This window comes from Opisthocomus hoazin, chromosome 3, assembly GCF_030867145.1.
Source record: "Opisthocomus hoazin isolate bOpiHoa1 chromosome 3, bOpiHoa1.hap1, whole genome shotgun sequence".
NCBI classification, from domain to species: domain Eukaryota; kingdom Metazoa; phylum Chordata; class Aves; order Opisthocomiformes; family Opisthocomidae; genus Opisthocomus; species Opisthocomus hoazin.
The window spans coordinates 69,522,944-69,541,298 of NC_134416.1; the positions used below are offsets into that span (position 1 = coordinate 69,522,944).

Below are 18,355 nucleotides of genomic sequence, written 5' to 3' on the forward strand. Positions count from 1 at the left end.
AAAACGATGTAAAGGAATTTAGGAAATTTTCTGTTCACTTTGCGTCATTGACGTGGGTTATCTGAGCTTTCTCTCCATGCCTGCACACTGAACTTCACTTCAGAAAGTTAGAAGACTTTCCCTTTTAGATCAGCTTAGAAATTTGCACATCTATAAAATGACACCTTCTATGAGATTGATTACATGGCTCTTTGAGTAAGAAAACCTGTTTGTTCTTTTGCAAAGTCAGGGAGACCTTGAGCTGCTCAGGCTTTGCGCAGCAGTTTAAGTGCATTGTTTCTAGCAGCTCACTGGAAAGAAAATGCATTCTAATCTGCATCTCTTATCCAGGTTAATAAATACAAAGTAAGGTATACACCATCCCAAGTGAACAGCTTTCATGCATCTGCCTATATCCTTTTCTTTTTGAATAGAAGACATATCATTCTTAAATCTGTTCAATATTTGTTTAATTCTTACTTACAAAACCCTTATTCTGTGGAAATCTAGTTATTCTTTCCTCAGCTCCTTTACTGTCTTGCCTGAAGGGGTATGTACATGCAACACAAACTTCAGAAGCTAATACAAAACACCCTACAGAAGACAGGGTTGTAAAGGATGATGCAAATGGTTACAAAAGAAACAAAGCAGGCACAATAAAAGTATTCTTAAAATAAAAAAAAGCATTTATTAGGAGATCATAATACATGCCAAAATAAAAGGATCTTTTAAACCACCTATTATGTTTATGGTTTGTATTTACAGGTTTCTCTTCCCATTTTAAAACTAGAATTTGTTTTTGTATTTGCACGTATGGTTAAAAAAACATATTTAAAAATGTCATTCAAGAACAGATGCATACAATGAGGAAAAGGCAACACTGGCTTGAAATGAAGCCATTCCAGCACAAGTCAAGAGCAGAGAATGTGTTAGGGTTGAAAATTTAAATACGCCCTACTTAAACTGAGAGGGTAAAATTCTGTAAAAACAAGAACAAATCACCTAAAAACTAACAATGGCAGCCTTTTTACTTTTTTATAATATCACGTCAAAGTTACACAGAAGACCCCAGTGATCACTAGGGAATCTGCCACAGTCTAGTTTTTCCAATCCGATTAAGTCCATACTTCGTGGAACAATATGTCCCCCTTCTGCTGCAGGCCGAAAGTAAATGCGGTCAAACCTCATCTTGCACTTGTACGCTGCATCCAGGTTGGTGTTGGAGTGTGTGTCCCAAGTATAGCGGCAGTGTTGAGGTTTACCCAAAAACTCCCAGATGTCAGTAATGTTGTTGGGTAGGTTACCTAGTTTAGTAACCTGAAAGTAGCAGGGGGGAAAGAATTCACAAGATACTGAATTCACAAATTTTACCTTCAAAAGCAGAACTAAGTTGTCACAGTCTCACTTTTTTCTGCAAAACTTGAGTTGTTAAAACCAAAGATATCGGAGAGGTTTCTAAATTGTGGTATTTCTCAGGATACTCTAAAGCATGACCAATTCCTGTAGTACTTTACAAATTCAAAACATGTTACAAAATAAATGTTCAGCTCTGAAATTTTGACGTATGGGGTCAACACCATATTCTCTCAAACAACATCTTTCCAGTTCACTGCAATGAATTTCACGATAGGAAAAGATGAAACACTGACTTTAAATAATAATGCACAAATTCCACTTTTAGTATCAACAGCCAAAAACAACTTCTAATTTTAAACATCTGGATGATGGGGGATTAATTTTAAACTCCCAAGATCTGTCTCTCCAGAGCACCCTCTTCCTTCATTGATTCTACAAGCATTAGCTCTCTGAGAATTGCAAAGTTGAGCAAGTAAAGATCACCTTCTCGAAATGAGAAGATGCTTTTGAAGTCGAAACTTCATTGACTACCTCTGCATCTTCTCAGCTACAACTATTGCCAATAAAGCATTTTGTTACTGGGGGGAGCTCTTCATACACATCACCTCAGCTATAACAATGCCTCAGCACAGCAATGCCACAGCTTCTACTTAGTCACACTTCTCCTTTTTAAGACTAAATGTTGCATATCTCTGTTCCGCCTAAGCAGGTCATTTCTCATAAAGAAAACAGAAAAGCCTGAGAAGAGTTTGTCAGAATACTTTCTCAAAATAACGAGGCTGCTTATTTCTATTTACCTCGCTGTCTCTGAGGTTTGTATCCCCTCCAAATATAACAGTGGTGGACTCCGACTCCTTCTGCATTTTGTTGAACACTATTTGTAGTTGCTTAATACGCTCCTTGGAGTGATTTTTAGTGCTCTCCAGATGAGAAGTCATAAGGCAAAGTTCATTGCCAGATATGCTCACCTGTGTGTGAAAAAACAGAGACAATGTTGCCACCCACACCATGATAAGAAGTTCAAAGACAAAAATCTAATCACAAAATAAATTACCAAATGACAGAACTCTGGTTAATCTTAGTTTTAAATTGAAAAAAAAAAGCAGCTTACAGGAGGATAACAGGTTTTTAGTTTTGTTTTCAGAGGTTATGAGACTTGAAAACGAAGTATAGCCAGTAACTTACATACAAGATTTAAGTTTGTTAGTAATCAAATGCAACTGGGTTTGTATGCTTGGAGAAGTTTTTCTGCTGTTTGAGACTGTCATAAAGGAAAGCCAGCCCAGCCTTTCCTAGGATTTTTTTGTTTTGTAGCCAGAAACACATCTGTTTAGTACATACTGACTCACTCACATGCACAACCAAAAGGTTCCTCATCATGGAGGTTGTTGGAAAAGGTATTATCTCATGTTTCAGTAGCTTCACTCTTGATTTCTTCAACATTATGGCAGTGAAATAGCCATCTATGTTACCTAAAGAGGAACGGGAAAGAAAAGCCAAGGATATCTTCTGCTGTGCCAAAAAGAAGTCAAGGTTCTGAAAGAGACCTTTTTGATGATCTGGGAGAATCACGTTAATTTGTAAGATGTACAAAATCAATAGTTAGAAGTTTCATAAAAGTGGTGTGAATTTTTCAGACTTCTTTAAATGCAAATATTTAAGAAATCACTTATCTATGGCACTTCTTTGGCTATCCTTGCTATCAGTCTTTCAAAACGCAGAAAAAATACAAAGAAAACCACCAGGCAAGCAAACTTTGATGCACAATTTGCATCAAATTATACTGGTAACAAAACACAGAAAGTAACTTAAGTGCTTCCTTCTTCACTTTACCTATTTCATTCCTACACACGGTCAGAGATTTTGGCAGGGGAGACAAAATAAAATAGAACTTACTATTTCCAGTTTCTGTCTTTAGAAACTGAGGGCTATTTCTTACCTGGAATAACAGTGTAACTGCCTGCTCTCATCTGTAGAAGACAGAGGTGTGGTGGGATGACCTCTTGTAAAAACACGACATCCGGACTGTATCTGAAATCGGCAAGACAAGTTTTAAATTGACTACTAAAAGGTAGTATTGCTGCACTCTGAGGCCAAATGGAACAGGGTCAGGGATTTCACATGCACCCTGTCCTCGCCTTCCTAGATCTTGTAAGAAACTGCTTTTTTAAAAAGAAAAAACTCTCTCCATCATATTTAGTACCATGTAGACACACCACCACTGTTAAAAGGGAGGAAACAATGGTTATTATGGACACAGAACTGACATGGTAATAATATGCATGACTTCCTTATGCCTTGATCTTGCACACATTTGCATAGGTTTCATTTACTACACACACGAGGAATTCAACTCAAGCAGCTGCAAAGCAACTTTGGAACATGTTCTGTAACATCGAAGATCTCCAAGAGATTCCAGCCGCCACCCCATTTCCTTACAACAGACCAACTCAGGTAACCCGCCATTCATTTTCTCCAGTCTCATCAACGAAAAGCTCTTTTATTTCTTAGAGCTGTGCAATCAGTAACAGTTCCTGTGGGGCAGCAGTCCTGAAAATGCTGATTTAGACATGACTTTACATGACTTTACACTGCTTTACAGCCCTGTTCTAAGCTGATGAAGGACAAACCTAAGGCCTCATTTCCAGAAGAAAAATACTGTCACCCCGGATTAACAAAATCAGGTGTAAACTAATTTAGTTAAGGGGTTTCTGCAGTTTTAAGATGAACTTAAATTATTGCCTCTTTAAATAATTTAATTTACACTGATAAGTTGCTGTATTAAGATAAATCAAATTATGTAATTGTTAAAATTGCTCATAAATATATTCAGGGGGCGCTTCCACTAGTAGAACTGTAAAACATAACCACAGATTCTATTGCTTTTATCTTACCTTGCACATTTTCTTTTTTGACAGACAAGTAACAGTAATGGCAAGAGAGACACTTTTCACATAGCAAAAAAGATTTTTTTCATGAAGTTTCAAAAAGTGTGCTCTGGCATGAAGTTATTCATACTACTGGAACAAGACAAACAGATTTCTTGCAGTTTTACCCTTCTCTCATGCACAGGGTGGAAGTACGAAGTATGCTCTTGATGTACGACTGCAACTTGAAACATACTGTTCATTACAAAAAAAGCTTTTTAAAGTAGCCATTGCAAAATATTTAACCTTTGGGATGCTGCATAGGTTCACACCTCTGCCAACCACTATATCAGCTATTTAGGATTTCTGAAGCAATTGTATCTTTGCATCTAACGTTAAGATAATTTGGGGACAAAGATTTCGTACACATCTAAAACACGCAGCTTGCTTTCTCCTTTAAAGGGGGGTACATGACAACACAAAGATGAAGCTGTACTTACAATGCCAGGTAAGAACAGATTCCTTTGGCTCGCTCTATTAGATTTCCTAGATCCAGCCCATCGACGTTCCAGGTGATCAGTGAGAAGCTGCTGTCATCTTCTTGTTGCCTCGAGTCTGCACTGTTGACACTGGCATTACTAGTAGTTGCATCTGCTGTGAGGTCAATACTAAAGAGGAGAGAGTTTACTTGTTTTTCAACATGCATAATACTATTCTTCCTGCAATTACCTCCCTTATCTTCTAAAGGAAAATGCTTTAGACCCGTCACAACTTACAGGTGGCCATCTAAAACTTTCCCAACAAATAAGTTAACACGGATTGATCGCAAGATAATTTAAAAGCGCAGTAACTAAAACATACAGACCTCAGTCACACAGAGCCTTAGTACACAGGTGACGTTAAGGGGGTTTTCCTCCTCCTTACAGACACAAGATAACATTTACCATTCTGATTCAAGCTAATCAGATGGTGACCAATGTAATCCAAAGCACTTGAGTAAATAAATTCTTTTCCCATGCTAGAGACAGACTGTGTATATCAATTTTTCAAACACTTTACAGCATATTAGGAAAAAATAACTGCAGCCAGGATTTGCTTTTATGTGTCCATCTTTGTAGTATACCTGGGATTCTTCCAATTGCTGAATCCCCCAGGGAGGTACATGTGCAAATTCACTCTGTGACAAATTGATAGTCCTTTTCTTTGGGAATATTCACCCCAAATTCCACCTCAAAAACACAGGCCCCGTCTACCCTGCTGATCTGAAAAAGGCTAAACAGCACTGCCAAAGTCTGAGAGCCCAGTCCAGTAACTGTTTGGGGACAATGTTGCTGAAGAGAACCAGACTCTACCTGCTAACACATGGTTGTACTGGTTTTGGCTGGGACGCAGTTAATTTTCTTCATAGCAGCTCATATGGTGCTGTGTTTTGGACTTGTGACCAAAACAGTGTTGATAATAACACAGGGATGTGTGAGCTGCTGTGAGCAGTGCTCACACAGCATCAAGGCCTTCCCTGCTTCTCCCATCGCCCCACCAGTGAGAGGGCTGGGGTGGGCAGGAGGCTGTGAGGGGACACGGCCGGGAGCTGGGGGAAAGGAGGGGGAAAGGGGAACGTTCAGGGTTACGGCATTTGACTTCCCAGGTAACCATTACATGTGGTGGAGCCCTGCTTTCCTGGACATGGCTGGACACCTGCCTGCCGATGGGAAGCTGCGAATGAATTCCTTTGTTTGCTTCGGTCACACACACGGCTTTTGCTTTACCTCTTAAACTGTCTTTAGCTCAACCCATGAGTTTTCACGCTTTTACCCTTCCAATTCTCTCCCCCATCCTGCTGGGGAGAAGTAAGCAGCTGTACTGCCCACCGGGGTTACACCACACTGATACAATGTAAGTTCCTTGAGTAAAGGGAGATTCTGTAACAAAATACATTAAATATTAAATCTCACCATAGCTGAGACTGGACAAACTGCATTTTGGCAAAGTTGGGATAGCAGAATTTTGTTTTTAAACACAGAGTTTGTATGCGCACACAAAAACAAAGCCGTGAACCAAACCAAATCTATTCCCTAGAACTTAGTACTGGTTTTAAACTTGGTGCTGCACAAACAATGCAAGATTCTGCTACCATGCAAGTGTAATCCAAACTGAACAGAAAAAGAAAAGCAGATAAAGGAGAGCAAGCTAAGGGATATTTAAGCAGGTAAATAACGTGGTATACGCCTCCAGTATTTCCATGATGACTTTTTACATTTATACTGTAACCTGAAGGACTATGAGATGAAACACAAAAGTCTGTGTGGTCGGCAGGGACCTTCCCCTGACTGGGCGGTCTTCAAACAGTCCTCCCTCCCAACAAACCTTGCACACAACAGCTCAGGACAGAACCCACAGTGTGAAGGCTGACAGAGGATGGAAAAGAAAATAGTGCTGCCAGATTGATACAGATGTATTCTGACTCGTCATGGACTACCTAGAGCCCAACACTAATGTTCAGTAGGCTTGCATTTTTTCATACATACATATCAAGCAAAAACAGGTACACTGTCATCAAATACAGCTTACTCTTAACTATAAAGATCATAAGGGCTCTTCTACATAATATGTGAGTCTATAACAAATCTACACGAATGGCAGGGACCTGTAAAAGTTCAATTCCATGCACGGCTCAACACCCTTGGTGTGTCCTGTGGGCACGCTGTGAGACAGCCAGCGTGTCTGAGGCACAGCTCTCAGATCCTGACTTCCACAGGTGCATTCAGCAAGGCACGCGAATGTCAGTTTTACTTACAGAAATACAAACATACATACACCTGGTAGGTGATACACATACACAGTTTACACATACACAAACGTGTGTGTGCACAGTAAAATCTGCACAAGATGAGTCCGTGAAGAGAAAACGACCAGGGGATCAGGCCCAGCCAGCATGGGTTCATGAAAGGCAAATCCTGCTTCAGCAACCTGATCTCATTCTATGACCAGGTCACTCATTTAGTGGACGAGGGAAAGGCTGTGGATGCCATCTACCTGAACTTTAGTAAGGCCTTTGACACTGTTCCCCACAGCATCCTCCTGGAGAAAGTAGCTGCCCAGAGTTTGGATGGGAGGCTGCATAAAGAACTGGCTGAATGGTCGAGCACAGAGAGTGGTGGTGAATGGAGTTAAATCCAGCCAGCTGCTGGTCATGAGTGGTGTTCCCCATGGCTCAGTTTTGGGCCTTTCTTGTTTAACATCTTTATCAATGATCTGGATGAGGGGATTGAGTGCTCCCTCAGGAAGTTTGCAGATGACACCAAGTTGGGCAGGAGTGTTGATCTGCTCGAGGGTAGGAAGACTCTGCAGAGGGACCTGGACAGGCTGGATCGATGGGCCGAGGCCAACTGTATGAGGTTCAACAAGGCCAAGTGCCGGGTCCTGCACTGGGGTCACAACAACCCCAGGCAACGCTGCAGGCTTGGGGAGGAGTGGCTGGAAAGCTGCCTGGTGGAAAAGGACCTGGGGGTGCTGGTCAACAGCCGGCTGAACATGAGCCAGCAGTGTGCCCAGGTGGCCAAGAAGGCCAACGGCATCCTGGCTTGTCTCAGGAATGGTGTGGCCAGCTGGAATAGGGAGGTGATCGTGCCTCTGTACTCAGCACTGGTGAGGCCACACCTCGAGTACTGTGTTCAGTTTTGGGCCCCTCCATACAAGAACATTGAGGTGCTGGAGCGTGTCCAGAGAAGAGCAAAAAGGCTGGTGAGGGGTCTAGAGAACAAGTCTTATGGGGAGCGGCTGAGGGAGCTGGGGCTGTTTAGTCTGGAGGAGAGGAGGCTGAGGGGGGACCTTATTGCTCTCTACAGCTACCTGGAAGGAGGTTGTAGTGAGGCAGGTGTTGGTCTCTTCTCCCAGGTAACCAGTGATAGGACAAGAGGCAATGGCCTCAGTTCCATCAGGGGAGGTTTAGATTGGATATTAGGAAAAATTTCTTTACTGAGAGAGTAGTCAGGCATTGGAACAGGCTGCCCAGGGCAGTGGTGGAGTCACCATCCCTGGAGGTGTTCAAAAAACATGTAGATGTGGCCCTCTGGGACATGGTTTAGCAGACATGGTGGCGACGGGTTGACGGTTGGACTTGATGATCTTGGAGGTGTTGTAGAACTATTAAGGTTGGAAGACTCCCCAGCAGGCCCACAGCCTGCCGGCCCGGGGGGACGGGGCCGCAGCCCCCAGACGGGAGGGGGCAGCCCGGCCCCGGGAGCGGCCGTTCCCTTCGGAGGGGGCAGCCTGGCACACGCGGCGGGATCCCCGCTCCGCCCCGGGGGTCACCTACCAGCTGCCGGGCGCCGTGCGGGACGGCGGCACCCCGCCCGCCGCCGCCTCCTCCTCCTCCGTCTCCAGCGGCGGCTCGAAATAGGCGTTCAGCGCCCTCTGAAACACAGAGGCCGGTGGCAGGGAGGGGGCCGCCGCCGCCGCCGGGGCAGCCCCGCCGCCCCCCTGCCCGTACCTCCATGTGCCAGCCGCTGCCGGCCAGGAAGGTGCGCGCCACCGCCGCGTCGCTGCGGGTGATGGCGGCGAACTCGGAGCACAGCACCCTCCTCCGCTTGGCCAGGTGCAACGCCGCCGCCGCCTCCTCCTCCTCCTCTTCCTCCTCCTCCTCTTCCTCAGGGGGCGGCGGCGGCTCCCCTACCTGCGGGCACAGCTCCGCCTCGCTCTCCTCCCGCCGCCCCTCCGCCTCCATGGCCGCCCCTCGGCGCAGCGCTGCGGACGGAAGCCGGGGGGAAGCCCCGCCCGCCACGGTTGCCGTTCCGGGGCGCGGGCGGGCGGGCGGACGGGCAGGCGGGTGGCGGTGAGCGGTCGGCGGGTCGGGCAGCATGGGGCTGACGATGGAGAGCCTGAGGGAGGCCATGAAGTACATGGTGGAGTCGCAGTGCTTCGACCGGGTGCTGCGCAAGGTACGGGCGGGCGCGCGGGCGGGGTGCTCTGGCGGGGGGGGCGGCGGTTCGCCCGGGCCGCCCCTGCGCCCGCCGGCTGCTCCCCTCGCTTCGCCGGGCGCAGGGCCGAGCCGGGGCCAGGCGCGTTGCCTCAGGCAGGTCTGCAGCCGCGGCCGAGCTCCGGAGAAGCCGGGCCGTCCTGGCGGGGCAGCGGCCGCCTCGGGCCGGTCCCCCCCTGGGTGGGCGGCGGCGGCGGGGCCGCCGGAGCGGGCGGAGGCCGAGGCCTGCGGTGGGCTGGCCGGAGCCCGGCGGCCGGTGGTGCGGGCCTGCCCCTGCCGCCGTTTTCCAGGGATTCGGGGTCTCCCGACAGGCCGTGGCGGTAATGCGCGGGGGAAAACACGGTCGTTATTAAATAACTGGAGTACCGGGGCTGCCCTCCGGTGCCTCGCTGGAGGCAGGGGCCGTGCCGAGCGGCTCTCCGTGGGTTACTGAGTAACTCGCGCTCGTCCCTGTGGAGAGCCTGTGACCCAGCGAACTTTCAGGACTGTGAGATTGTGAAACAAACTGTTACTCTTCTCTGGTTAAAAATTAAAAACGTAGCTCGCGGTAACCTCTTATGCTTTGCCTTGGAGCCAGACTGAAAACACAAGCACTTCAGGGCTCTGTGAGTTCCTGACAAGGCCCTGTGTAAAGCAGTCACAGGACTGTAGGGGTTGGAAGGGACCTCTGTGGGTCATCTAGTCCAACCCCCCTGCCAAAGCAGGGTCACCTACAGCAGGCTGCACAGGACCTTGTCCAGGCGGGTCTTGAATATCTCCAGAGAAGGAGACTCCACAACCCCTCTGGGCAGCCTGTTCCAGTGCTCCGTCACCCTCAGAGGGAAGAAGTTCTTCCTCATGTTCAGATGGAACTTCCTGTGTTTCAGTTTGTGCCCATTGCCCCTTGTCCTGTCATTGGGCACCACTGAAGAGAGTCTGGCCCTGTCCTCCTGACACCCACCCTTAAGGTATTTATAGGCATTTATAAGGTCCCCTCTCAGCCTTCTCTTTTTCAGGCTGAACAAGCCCAGCTCCGGCTCTCGTGTAGTGCTGTCTTTTACGATCCAGAAAAGTGAAGGTTAGCTGTGTCATGGAATATATCGTAGCGTGTGGTAGTGCAGCTGATGTGTTCTTGAGCTACTGTGAAGCAGTTTCAGTGCTCTCATTAAATCTTGCATGCATTTGATTGCTATTTATTTGCATAACCACGACGTGGAGAGATGCAATGAATGTATTTAAGAAGACAAACCATGTCAAAATTTGCGTGTTTTGTACTGTAGAGGAGCAAACCTGGTATCGGAAGCAGTGCTTTCATTGACAACTCCATCATCTGATACAGTTAATAGAAAGTAACTATTTGCAAAGCAACTCTTACTGTTTTGTTTCCCCAAAACATTTTGGTCTTGTGTATGAGAAGTGCAAAGCTTCAAGTTTAAGATGCTCATTGATTTGTAAGAGTCCAACTACTTCTTAGTCAGCTCTTCACCGTGATAAACTTACTCACCTTAAAATCCTGTTAAGAGGAGAATAAATGCAGTATTTGAGTTCGTAAAGTTCCTTGGCCTAAAGTGAGTCTTGGGAGACAGGCTCCTTACGTCTCTGTGGAAACTTTCTGGCCTTTTTCTGCCGTGTTCTTCTAGAATGATGCTATGAGCATAATTGTAATAACAATAAAAGTACAGTTTTGTTTTCATTTCAAATATCTGCTGTTCTGGGAGATACCTGAAGCCTTTCTTACCAGAGCTAAATATGACTCAAGATTTTTTCTTCTTCTGGAGAAGGCAGATTTTAGTCTGAAACTTTTCAGCTCCAGCCTCAAACTTAGTTTCTGGTTGAATTCCAATGCGGTATGTACGTCGGGCTTCACGACTGCAGGTCTGAAAGCCTTTTCTCCAAAGCAGCAGCGCGTCACAGTAGCGGCTGGAAGCCAAACCAGCATGCCGCTCGCTGGGACAGGCGTGTGGGAGGACAGGCACAGGAGGGCTGGAGCAGTACGAACCTGCAGCTCCGGCTGTGCAAGGCCTGGAAGCGTTCAAATACTGAACTATTTTCGTCAAGGAGAGCAGGCAGCTAGTGCCAGATCAGAGCAACCGCAAATGAAAGCAGATGCTTTCCGTGCCTGGCTGACGGATTGGAGCACTCCCTGATGGGAGTGGAAGCCATCTGCTCCCGGTGGCAAGTATCAGTAAAGTCCTCATGAGAAGTTCTGTGGGAAACTTGGGCCTGCAGTCAGCGCAGCCCAGCACACCTGGCTTGGCACTTGGGATTTTTGTTGATCATGGTGCTATTTTTATGTCAGGGCACTGCCTCAGTGATTTCCCTGCTGCTTAATTCCAGCTTTCTCCATTTGTAGGTGGACTGTGTACTAAATCTTCATTTATCTTACTGTCATTTCTCTGCAAAATTCGGATAGACTTTGGCCTATCAGAAAGGGACACTGGCCAAAACTGAGCTCTTACACTGCATTATAAATAAGCAATAGTGAAACTGGAGAGATTTCAATCTTAATTCCTTTTAAGATTAAAAAGATTTGTCAGCTCAGCCAATATGGTATAGAAACGTATGAAGTTTTTTTTAACACTTTGTATAAAAAATTCAGAAAATTAGCAGGAATTATAATAAATATTATGCCTACATTTCACTTGTGACAGTCTAAAGGTATTTCGAAGTCTTAGTTGCAGGTGTAAATATATATGCTGAACTTGTCCTAGTTTTGCATCTGCTTTTGGATTTTTATTGTGTTTCAGGTTTTGAATGTAGTGCTACTAACTGAAGAAACTTGAAAAAAGGATTTTAAAAGACTGAAGTGCAGTAACTTCTTGGTCTCAGATATCCAGCTTCTTGTGTTGGTTACAGGGGGAAGCATGGTACCGTAGATGCGCTGTCATTTTTCTGTTTAACACCTGTGGGCTGGAATAAAAGTGCCTGTGCAAGTCACACTGCTGTAATACAGTGTGATACAGCCTTGGATACTTCTACCCAGGAGTATCGATTTCAGTTAGGGAGGCCAATCTGATTAGCATTTCCAGTGCTCATTTCAAAATACTGATTTTTACTGAGGTTGCTCTAGTATAATGATTAACGATTAATGTGGTTTCCACTGGTTTCCACTTTGTGAGCTAACAAATATGCCTTCACAACTATGGTACACACAGATAGTCAGAGCAGTTTTGTGTTCCCTCTAATCTGGCTTTCAGTCACAGATTAAAGAAAAAGTAAAGTTGAAGAATGTTGTCTCCTAAGCAATTCCTGAGAGCATAGTGAGTACTGAAGTTTTGTGAAGCTGTCAGTTTAAATATTTATCTGCACTAGATATACAAAGTTTTCTAAGGCAACAATCTTCTCCTCAAAATTTATGGAAATACCTAATGTGACAGTTGAATTACTGTATTTTCCATCTTCTAATTTGTCTCATAAGTCCAGAATTAAACAAGATTTACTTTCAGTTTGATTCAGGGCGGTATTGGGTGTTGGTACTGTTGTCAGTAAGCTTCTTATTCCTTTTTTGGTTGTACAGGTGAAACTTATTTCTGCAACTCCTGGAAAAATTGTTTGTGAAATGAAAGTAGAGGAGGAGCATACAAACAGAGGTGGCACATTGCATGGAGGTTTGACAGCCACACTTGTGGATGTGGTGTCAACAGCAGCGTTGCTGCACACCGAAAGAGCAGTGCCCGGCGTCAGTGTGGACATGAACATCACGTAGGTATCATCCACCATGCTTACCCAAACATGCTAACTGTTCTTCCACTAACACGGTATTGACTCTGTTGTATGTCATTTCTGTGCTGTAGTACCCACTTAAAAAAGGTGTCTTCTTTGCTTGTTTTGGTAAAGTAAAGGGTGATTGTATTTGGGGATATTGCCATTTAGTTGCAAAATTCGAGTGGCTGGACTTTTGTAAGGTTTTATTTGTTATATGTGTTTAAGAGACAGTACCCATTCATCATAGAACGTAAAGGGATGTTCATAGTGTGGTAAATTTTAGTCTTATGAAATCGGCTCAGCTTCTGTCTTCACTTGTGAAGATATGTTAGATTGTGTCCTCAAACACCAAAATCTAGGGTAAGCAGCTTTCTGTAAACCCATAAAATGTTAAAAGAGGAAACAGTTTAGCGCTGTTGTATGCTCACATAGCAAGTGAATTGAATCAGAATTTCTCACTGGAGGAAGATTCCTTTGCTCTAGGTCATTTAAAGGTAGTTTTATACTGAGAATAGTTCTTTCTGTAATGCAAATTTGAAGCACGGTGTCTTTTAAAAAAAATTAAAAGTTGTTCTGAAACCTTCTCTGATAGGGCTATTGTAGCTTGTCAGCTTTGCTTCATTACTTTTGATGAAGAGATTATGACTGATTGGAACCAAAGTAATCCAATTGGAATAACTAATACAGACCATTAAAAAATCTTGGAAAAGGAACTCCTCATCAAAACTGTCTTTAAAAAAAAAAGTTTTAAAAGTATGTGGGGAGCAATGGGTATCTTTACCAGGTTCCCTCCTTTCTCCCCCAGCACCCCTTGATTTCTCACTTGGGTAGGTGGGACTGGGGCATCTGTTTAAGCTTTCTACTAACCACTGCAACGACCAGGAAGTTACTGGAAATGAAAACCTGAATTTTTCCTATGATTATGGTTTTTCTCCCTATAGTAATATAACAAGAGGCCAACATCTGAATTATTTACACTATCAAGTATGCCTACCCAGTTACACAAGGGCTAAAATCATAAAATGCTTTGGGTTGGAAGGGACCTTTAGAGGTCATCCAGCCCAACCCCTTGCAATGAGCAGGGACATCTTCAACGAGATCAGGTTGCTCAGAGCCCCGTCCAGCGTGACCTTGAATGTTTCCAGGGATGGGACATCTGCCACCTCTCTGGGCAACCTGTTCTAGTGTTTCACCATCCTCATTGTAAAAAACTTCTTCCTTATGTCTAGTCTGAATCTACCCTCTTTTAGTTTAAAACCATTACCCCTTGTCCTGTCACTACAGGCCTTGCTAAAAAGCCCGTCCCCATCTTTTCTACAGGCCCCCTTCAGGTACTGAAAGGCTGCAATCAGGTCTCCCCGCAGCCTTCTCTTCTCCAGGCTGAACAGCCCCAACTCTCTCAGCCTTTCACTATAGGAGAGGTGCTCCAGCCCTCAGATCATTTTTGTGGCCCTCCTCTGGACTAGCTCCAACAGCTCCATGTCCTTCTTGTGCTGAGGGCTCCAGAGCTGGGTGCAGGACTCCAGGTGGGGTCTCACCAGAGCAGAGGGGCAGAATACCCTCCCTTGACCTGCTGGCCACGCCACTTTTGATGCGGCCCAGAATACGGTTGGCTTTCTGGGCTGCCAGCACACATTGGTGACTCATGTTGAGCTTCTCATCAGCCAACACCCTCAGGTCCTTCTCGGCAGGGCTGCTCTCAATCCCTTCATCCCCCAGCCTGTATTGATAGTGGGGGTTGCCCCAACCTAGGTGCAGGACCTTGCACTTGGCCATGTTGAACCTCATGAGGTTCACGCAGGCACACTTCTCGAGCTTGTCCAGGTCCCTCTGGATGGCATCCCATCCCTCAGGCATGTCATTTGCACCACTCAGCTTGGTGTCATCTGCAGACTTGCTGAGGGTGCACTCAGTCGCGTTGTCTAGGTCAGTGATGAAGATATTAAACAGTACTGGTCACAATATGGACCCCAGAGGGACACCACTTGTCACCAATCTCTGGACATTGAGCTGCTGAGCACTACCCTCTGGATGTGACCACCCAACCAATTCCTGATCTGCTGAACAGTCCACCCATCAAATCTGTATCTCTTCAGTTTAGAGAGAAGGATGGTGTAGGGGACCGTGTCAAAGGCCTTACAGAAGTCCAGATAGACAGCATCCGTAGCTCTTCCCCTGTCCACTGATGCAGTCACTAACCCTGAGAAAAGGCGCTGTCTCTAGAGGTAGTCCAAAATGGTAGAGTAGCATAACCTTTAGGAAGCGTTGTCTGAAGCAATATTAATAGCTTTGTTTAACCCGGACTACTGCTTTCATTGAACAAGTGATATTAGATGTTGAATATCGCTATAATACAACTTTTTCCTTTTTGGGAAGGAGTTTTTTAAGAAGCTGTCATGAGGAAGCTATTTCAGTAATGGAAAGAGCAGAGAGAAACAGATAAACTTTTGTTGTTGTTGTATAAATCACAAGAGGATCAGCAGCAGCTTCTGGGAGTGAACCAAGACTGAAACCCTGACCTATGTCAGCTCATGGGGCTTGTGCATTAGGCATGACTGACGTACTTTTGACATGGTGTCATGTGTAAAAATAGACTGGTTGATGAAATTTACCTCAGTAAGATTTATATCCAGCAATTATACATCCTCTTCTGTAATTCTAACATTTGAGTAGTGTTCACTTACCTCCGATCATGGTTGGATCTTATTCCTAATTCTTTTCAGGCTTTTTGTGGGGGAATTTCTTCCTATTCCCTTCAGAGTGTGTTTGAAAAGCACACCCTCCTACTCAAGTGAATAGAAACGAAGAGTTATCTAATGAACAGAAACAGCATTAAATCTGGGAAGTTTGAAGGCCTCCCAGATTTTCATGACTTTTCTCTGACCAGGGTATGGGAAGCAGTTAACCTGTGCTTCGGTTCCATACAGAAATGACCTTCTGGAGCCTTTGTAACAGAGACATTTTGCAGCTGAACCAGCCAGACTGGTTTAGAAAGGCTGTAGGGAGCCAGCAGTGGCTGGAATAGGACTTGGAGCTGAACTTATAACTGAAGTCTTTGATACCCAATTGTTTCTATGCCAAAATGGGATGGAACTTGGTTCCTCAGAATCAAGCCAATGGGTTTCTTTCTGTCCTCCATTTTTTCAGAGAACTGTTATACTGAATTACTGCTGCAGGTCCTGAACTTGGGGACTTTAAGCAGTGGGGATTCACAAACAGGCAGTTAGGGAGAGATGTGTCTTTATTACTCACTTTTGCTAATGCCCTTCATGATAATCTAAAATGCAGAAATATGCTTGGATTTGTGCTCTGTACAGCCTCTTACCTGTTCATTCTGTTCTTCATTGAAGATACACTTCTGCTGCTAAGATTGGAGAAGAGATACTGATTACAGCTCAGATTTTGAAGCAAGGAAGAAATATTGCATTTGCCACCGTGGATTTAACAAATAAGGCAACAGGAAAATTAGTTGCACAAGGCAGACATACAAAGTTTCTAGGAAATTAAGAAAGTAATTTGAAAAACCATAATGTTGGGCTTAAGAATCCCATATAGAATGGTTTTCTCAATTGTGTAATAAGACATCATCTGCACAAAGTTGTGATAGGCGATATAAAGTGCACTTGTCTCACTCAGAATAAACAAATTTCTTAATTACCACCAGAATTGCTCTGAGCCTAAAATTAGTGCCTATTTTGGGATGAACAACAGAGTGTGATAGCATGGGGATGCATCTGGCTTATTTTGGTCAAGACAGCAGAAGGGGAGAGCCTTTGGACCAGCCATATGGTTTACCAGCATGACAGCATTGTAAGAGATCTCTGTCGTCTTTGCCTGGGGTGTCATCACGTGACAAAGCAACCCTGTCTGCAGGCCCTTCCCAGTCGCATTCGGGCTATGGTATAAATGCTGACAACTCCTTCTTCTGTCAGGTGGTAGTACAGAGCTCCTGTAACATACTGTGGAACGGGTTTGAAGGTGTAAAGCAGGCTAACAGAAAATGTAATTTACTGATGCTGTAACAAATCCATAAGTATTCAATAAAGCTTTCTGAAACTGCCTTTTTAAAGATTATTTAATAGTTTTGTAATCTCTTTGCACTGAGTAAAACCTTGCCAGCGTGGAGTGGCTGGGAAAGGGCGTGGTGGAACCCTTGTACGCAAATTCACCTGGGATTTCATTATCATCTCCCTGTGATTCCTGAATGGGAAAATGCAGTTATATCATTGGGGCTTTTCACCTCTACCTACCTGAAGTTCTGACTGTATTTGTTTAAAAATCATCAGCTGAGCGTTAGAGATGTATCAAAATAAATTTGGTGAGCCTTTTGTCAGGCTAAGGCTACAGATCGTCTGACTTGGGCTGGATGTGGTAGAGTTGAGCTGCTGTTCACCAGCTGAGGACGTGTCTCCTCATGCACTGTTGTGGACAGGTTTAACTGCTTTCTTCAAACATGACAAACGATCCTTGGCAAGGCTATCACGCAGTAACAAAAACAGCAATACTGCATATGCAGTATAAGTTTACACAAACTGCAGTTTATCTTCTGTAAAGGAAGCTGGAAAAGTTAATCTACGCTAGTAAAGGGCACGTGTAATTCTTTTGATCATGGAAGTTCACTCATTGTCTTCAGTGATTTGAGTTTTATGGTTAAATGCTCATTTGGGGCTTTTTTCTGCATTCCTAAAGCTAAAGAATTAATTTTAAATGGGTTAAGTAATTGTTCATGCAGACTGATACTCAATTTGAAGTTGAACAAGTTAACTAATACATCAGAAATCTTTCCAAAATGACTTTCAAACAAGTGATGTAGCTGAGAACTTACACTTCAATGGAAGTTCTCTTAAAAAAAAAAAAAAAAACCAACAAAAACCTACAGTGGGCTCAGGCTATCAGCGTGTATTTTTTGCTGCAAGTTTAGAACAGTTGTTCATGGTATATGCATTCACAATAAAAGCTTTTTCTCTGAGGCTGCCTCAGAAGTGTACGTGGCTTACGTGCCTGTGGCTAGTTGAACTTTTAATAGTAGCATCTTCTCTTCAGCAGTGCATTCGTAATGATTTTTCCCCTCAGTGCTTGCACTCATGCTCAGAATCATCCCCAGATCCCATCTATAGAAACACAATGCTTCGCTAAGGCAGTTCTGTCAAGATACTACAGGAGCAACCTTTTTTGTTCTAAATTTTTTGCTCAGCAGAGTTATATGCTTTGCTGTATTAAGTTGTTTCTCACTTTACAGCTTCCTCTGCCTAGAGATCAATTATGAGTCTTCAGCATCTCTAGCTCCTACACAGTTACTAGGATGAGCAGAGAGGATCCATTGGCATGTAGGCACACCTAGTGGGTTTAGCAATTGCTGTTCTGCCATCTCCAATCATCATTTTTTTTGTTCATCAGTTTACCGGTTTTCTTCCAGAGGTTACCCATGTAGTAGAGTGCAAGAGGTGAAAGAAATAGAAGTGAGGATTAAAACCACTCCCCCAACTACTACAAA

At 44.5% G+C, this 18,355-nt stretch overlaps 2 protein-coding genes across 2 annotated transcripts; one reads left to right on the forward strand and one right to left on the reverse strand.

Annotated features, from left to right (window-relative positions):
* Positions 1-642: 642 nt before the first annotated feature.
* On the reverse strand, positions 643-8,958 carry TDP2 (tyrosyl-DNA phosphodiesterase 2). The gene is made up of 7 exons (XM_075416595.1): positions 8,692-8,958; positions 8,518-8,615; positions 4,703-4,870; positions 3,275-3,366; positions 2,689-2,807; positions 2,133-2,303; positions 643-1,296 (listed from the first exon to the last, which is right to left on the reverse strand). The coding sequence occupies exons 1-7, from the start codon at positions 8,923-8,925 to the stop codon at positions 1,015-1,017; spliced, it is 1,164 nt and encodes a 387-aa protein (XP_075272710.1). The 5' UTR covers positions 8,926-8,958; the 3' UTR covers positions 643-1,014.
* A 37-nt stretch (positions 8,959-8,995) lies between these two features.
* On the forward strand, positions 8,996-16,935 carry ACOT13 (acyl-CoA thioesterase 13). Its single transcript, XM_075416596.1, has 3 exons — positions 8,996-9,139; positions 12,674-12,858; positions 16,212-16,935. The coding sequence occupies exons 1-3, from the start codon at positions 9,059-9,061 to the stop codon at positions 16,366-16,368; spliced, it is 423 nt and encodes a 140-aa protein (XP_075272711.1). The 5' UTR covers positions 8,996-9,058; the 3' UTR covers positions 16,369-16,935.
* Positions 16,936-18,355: the final 1,420 nt, after the last annotated feature.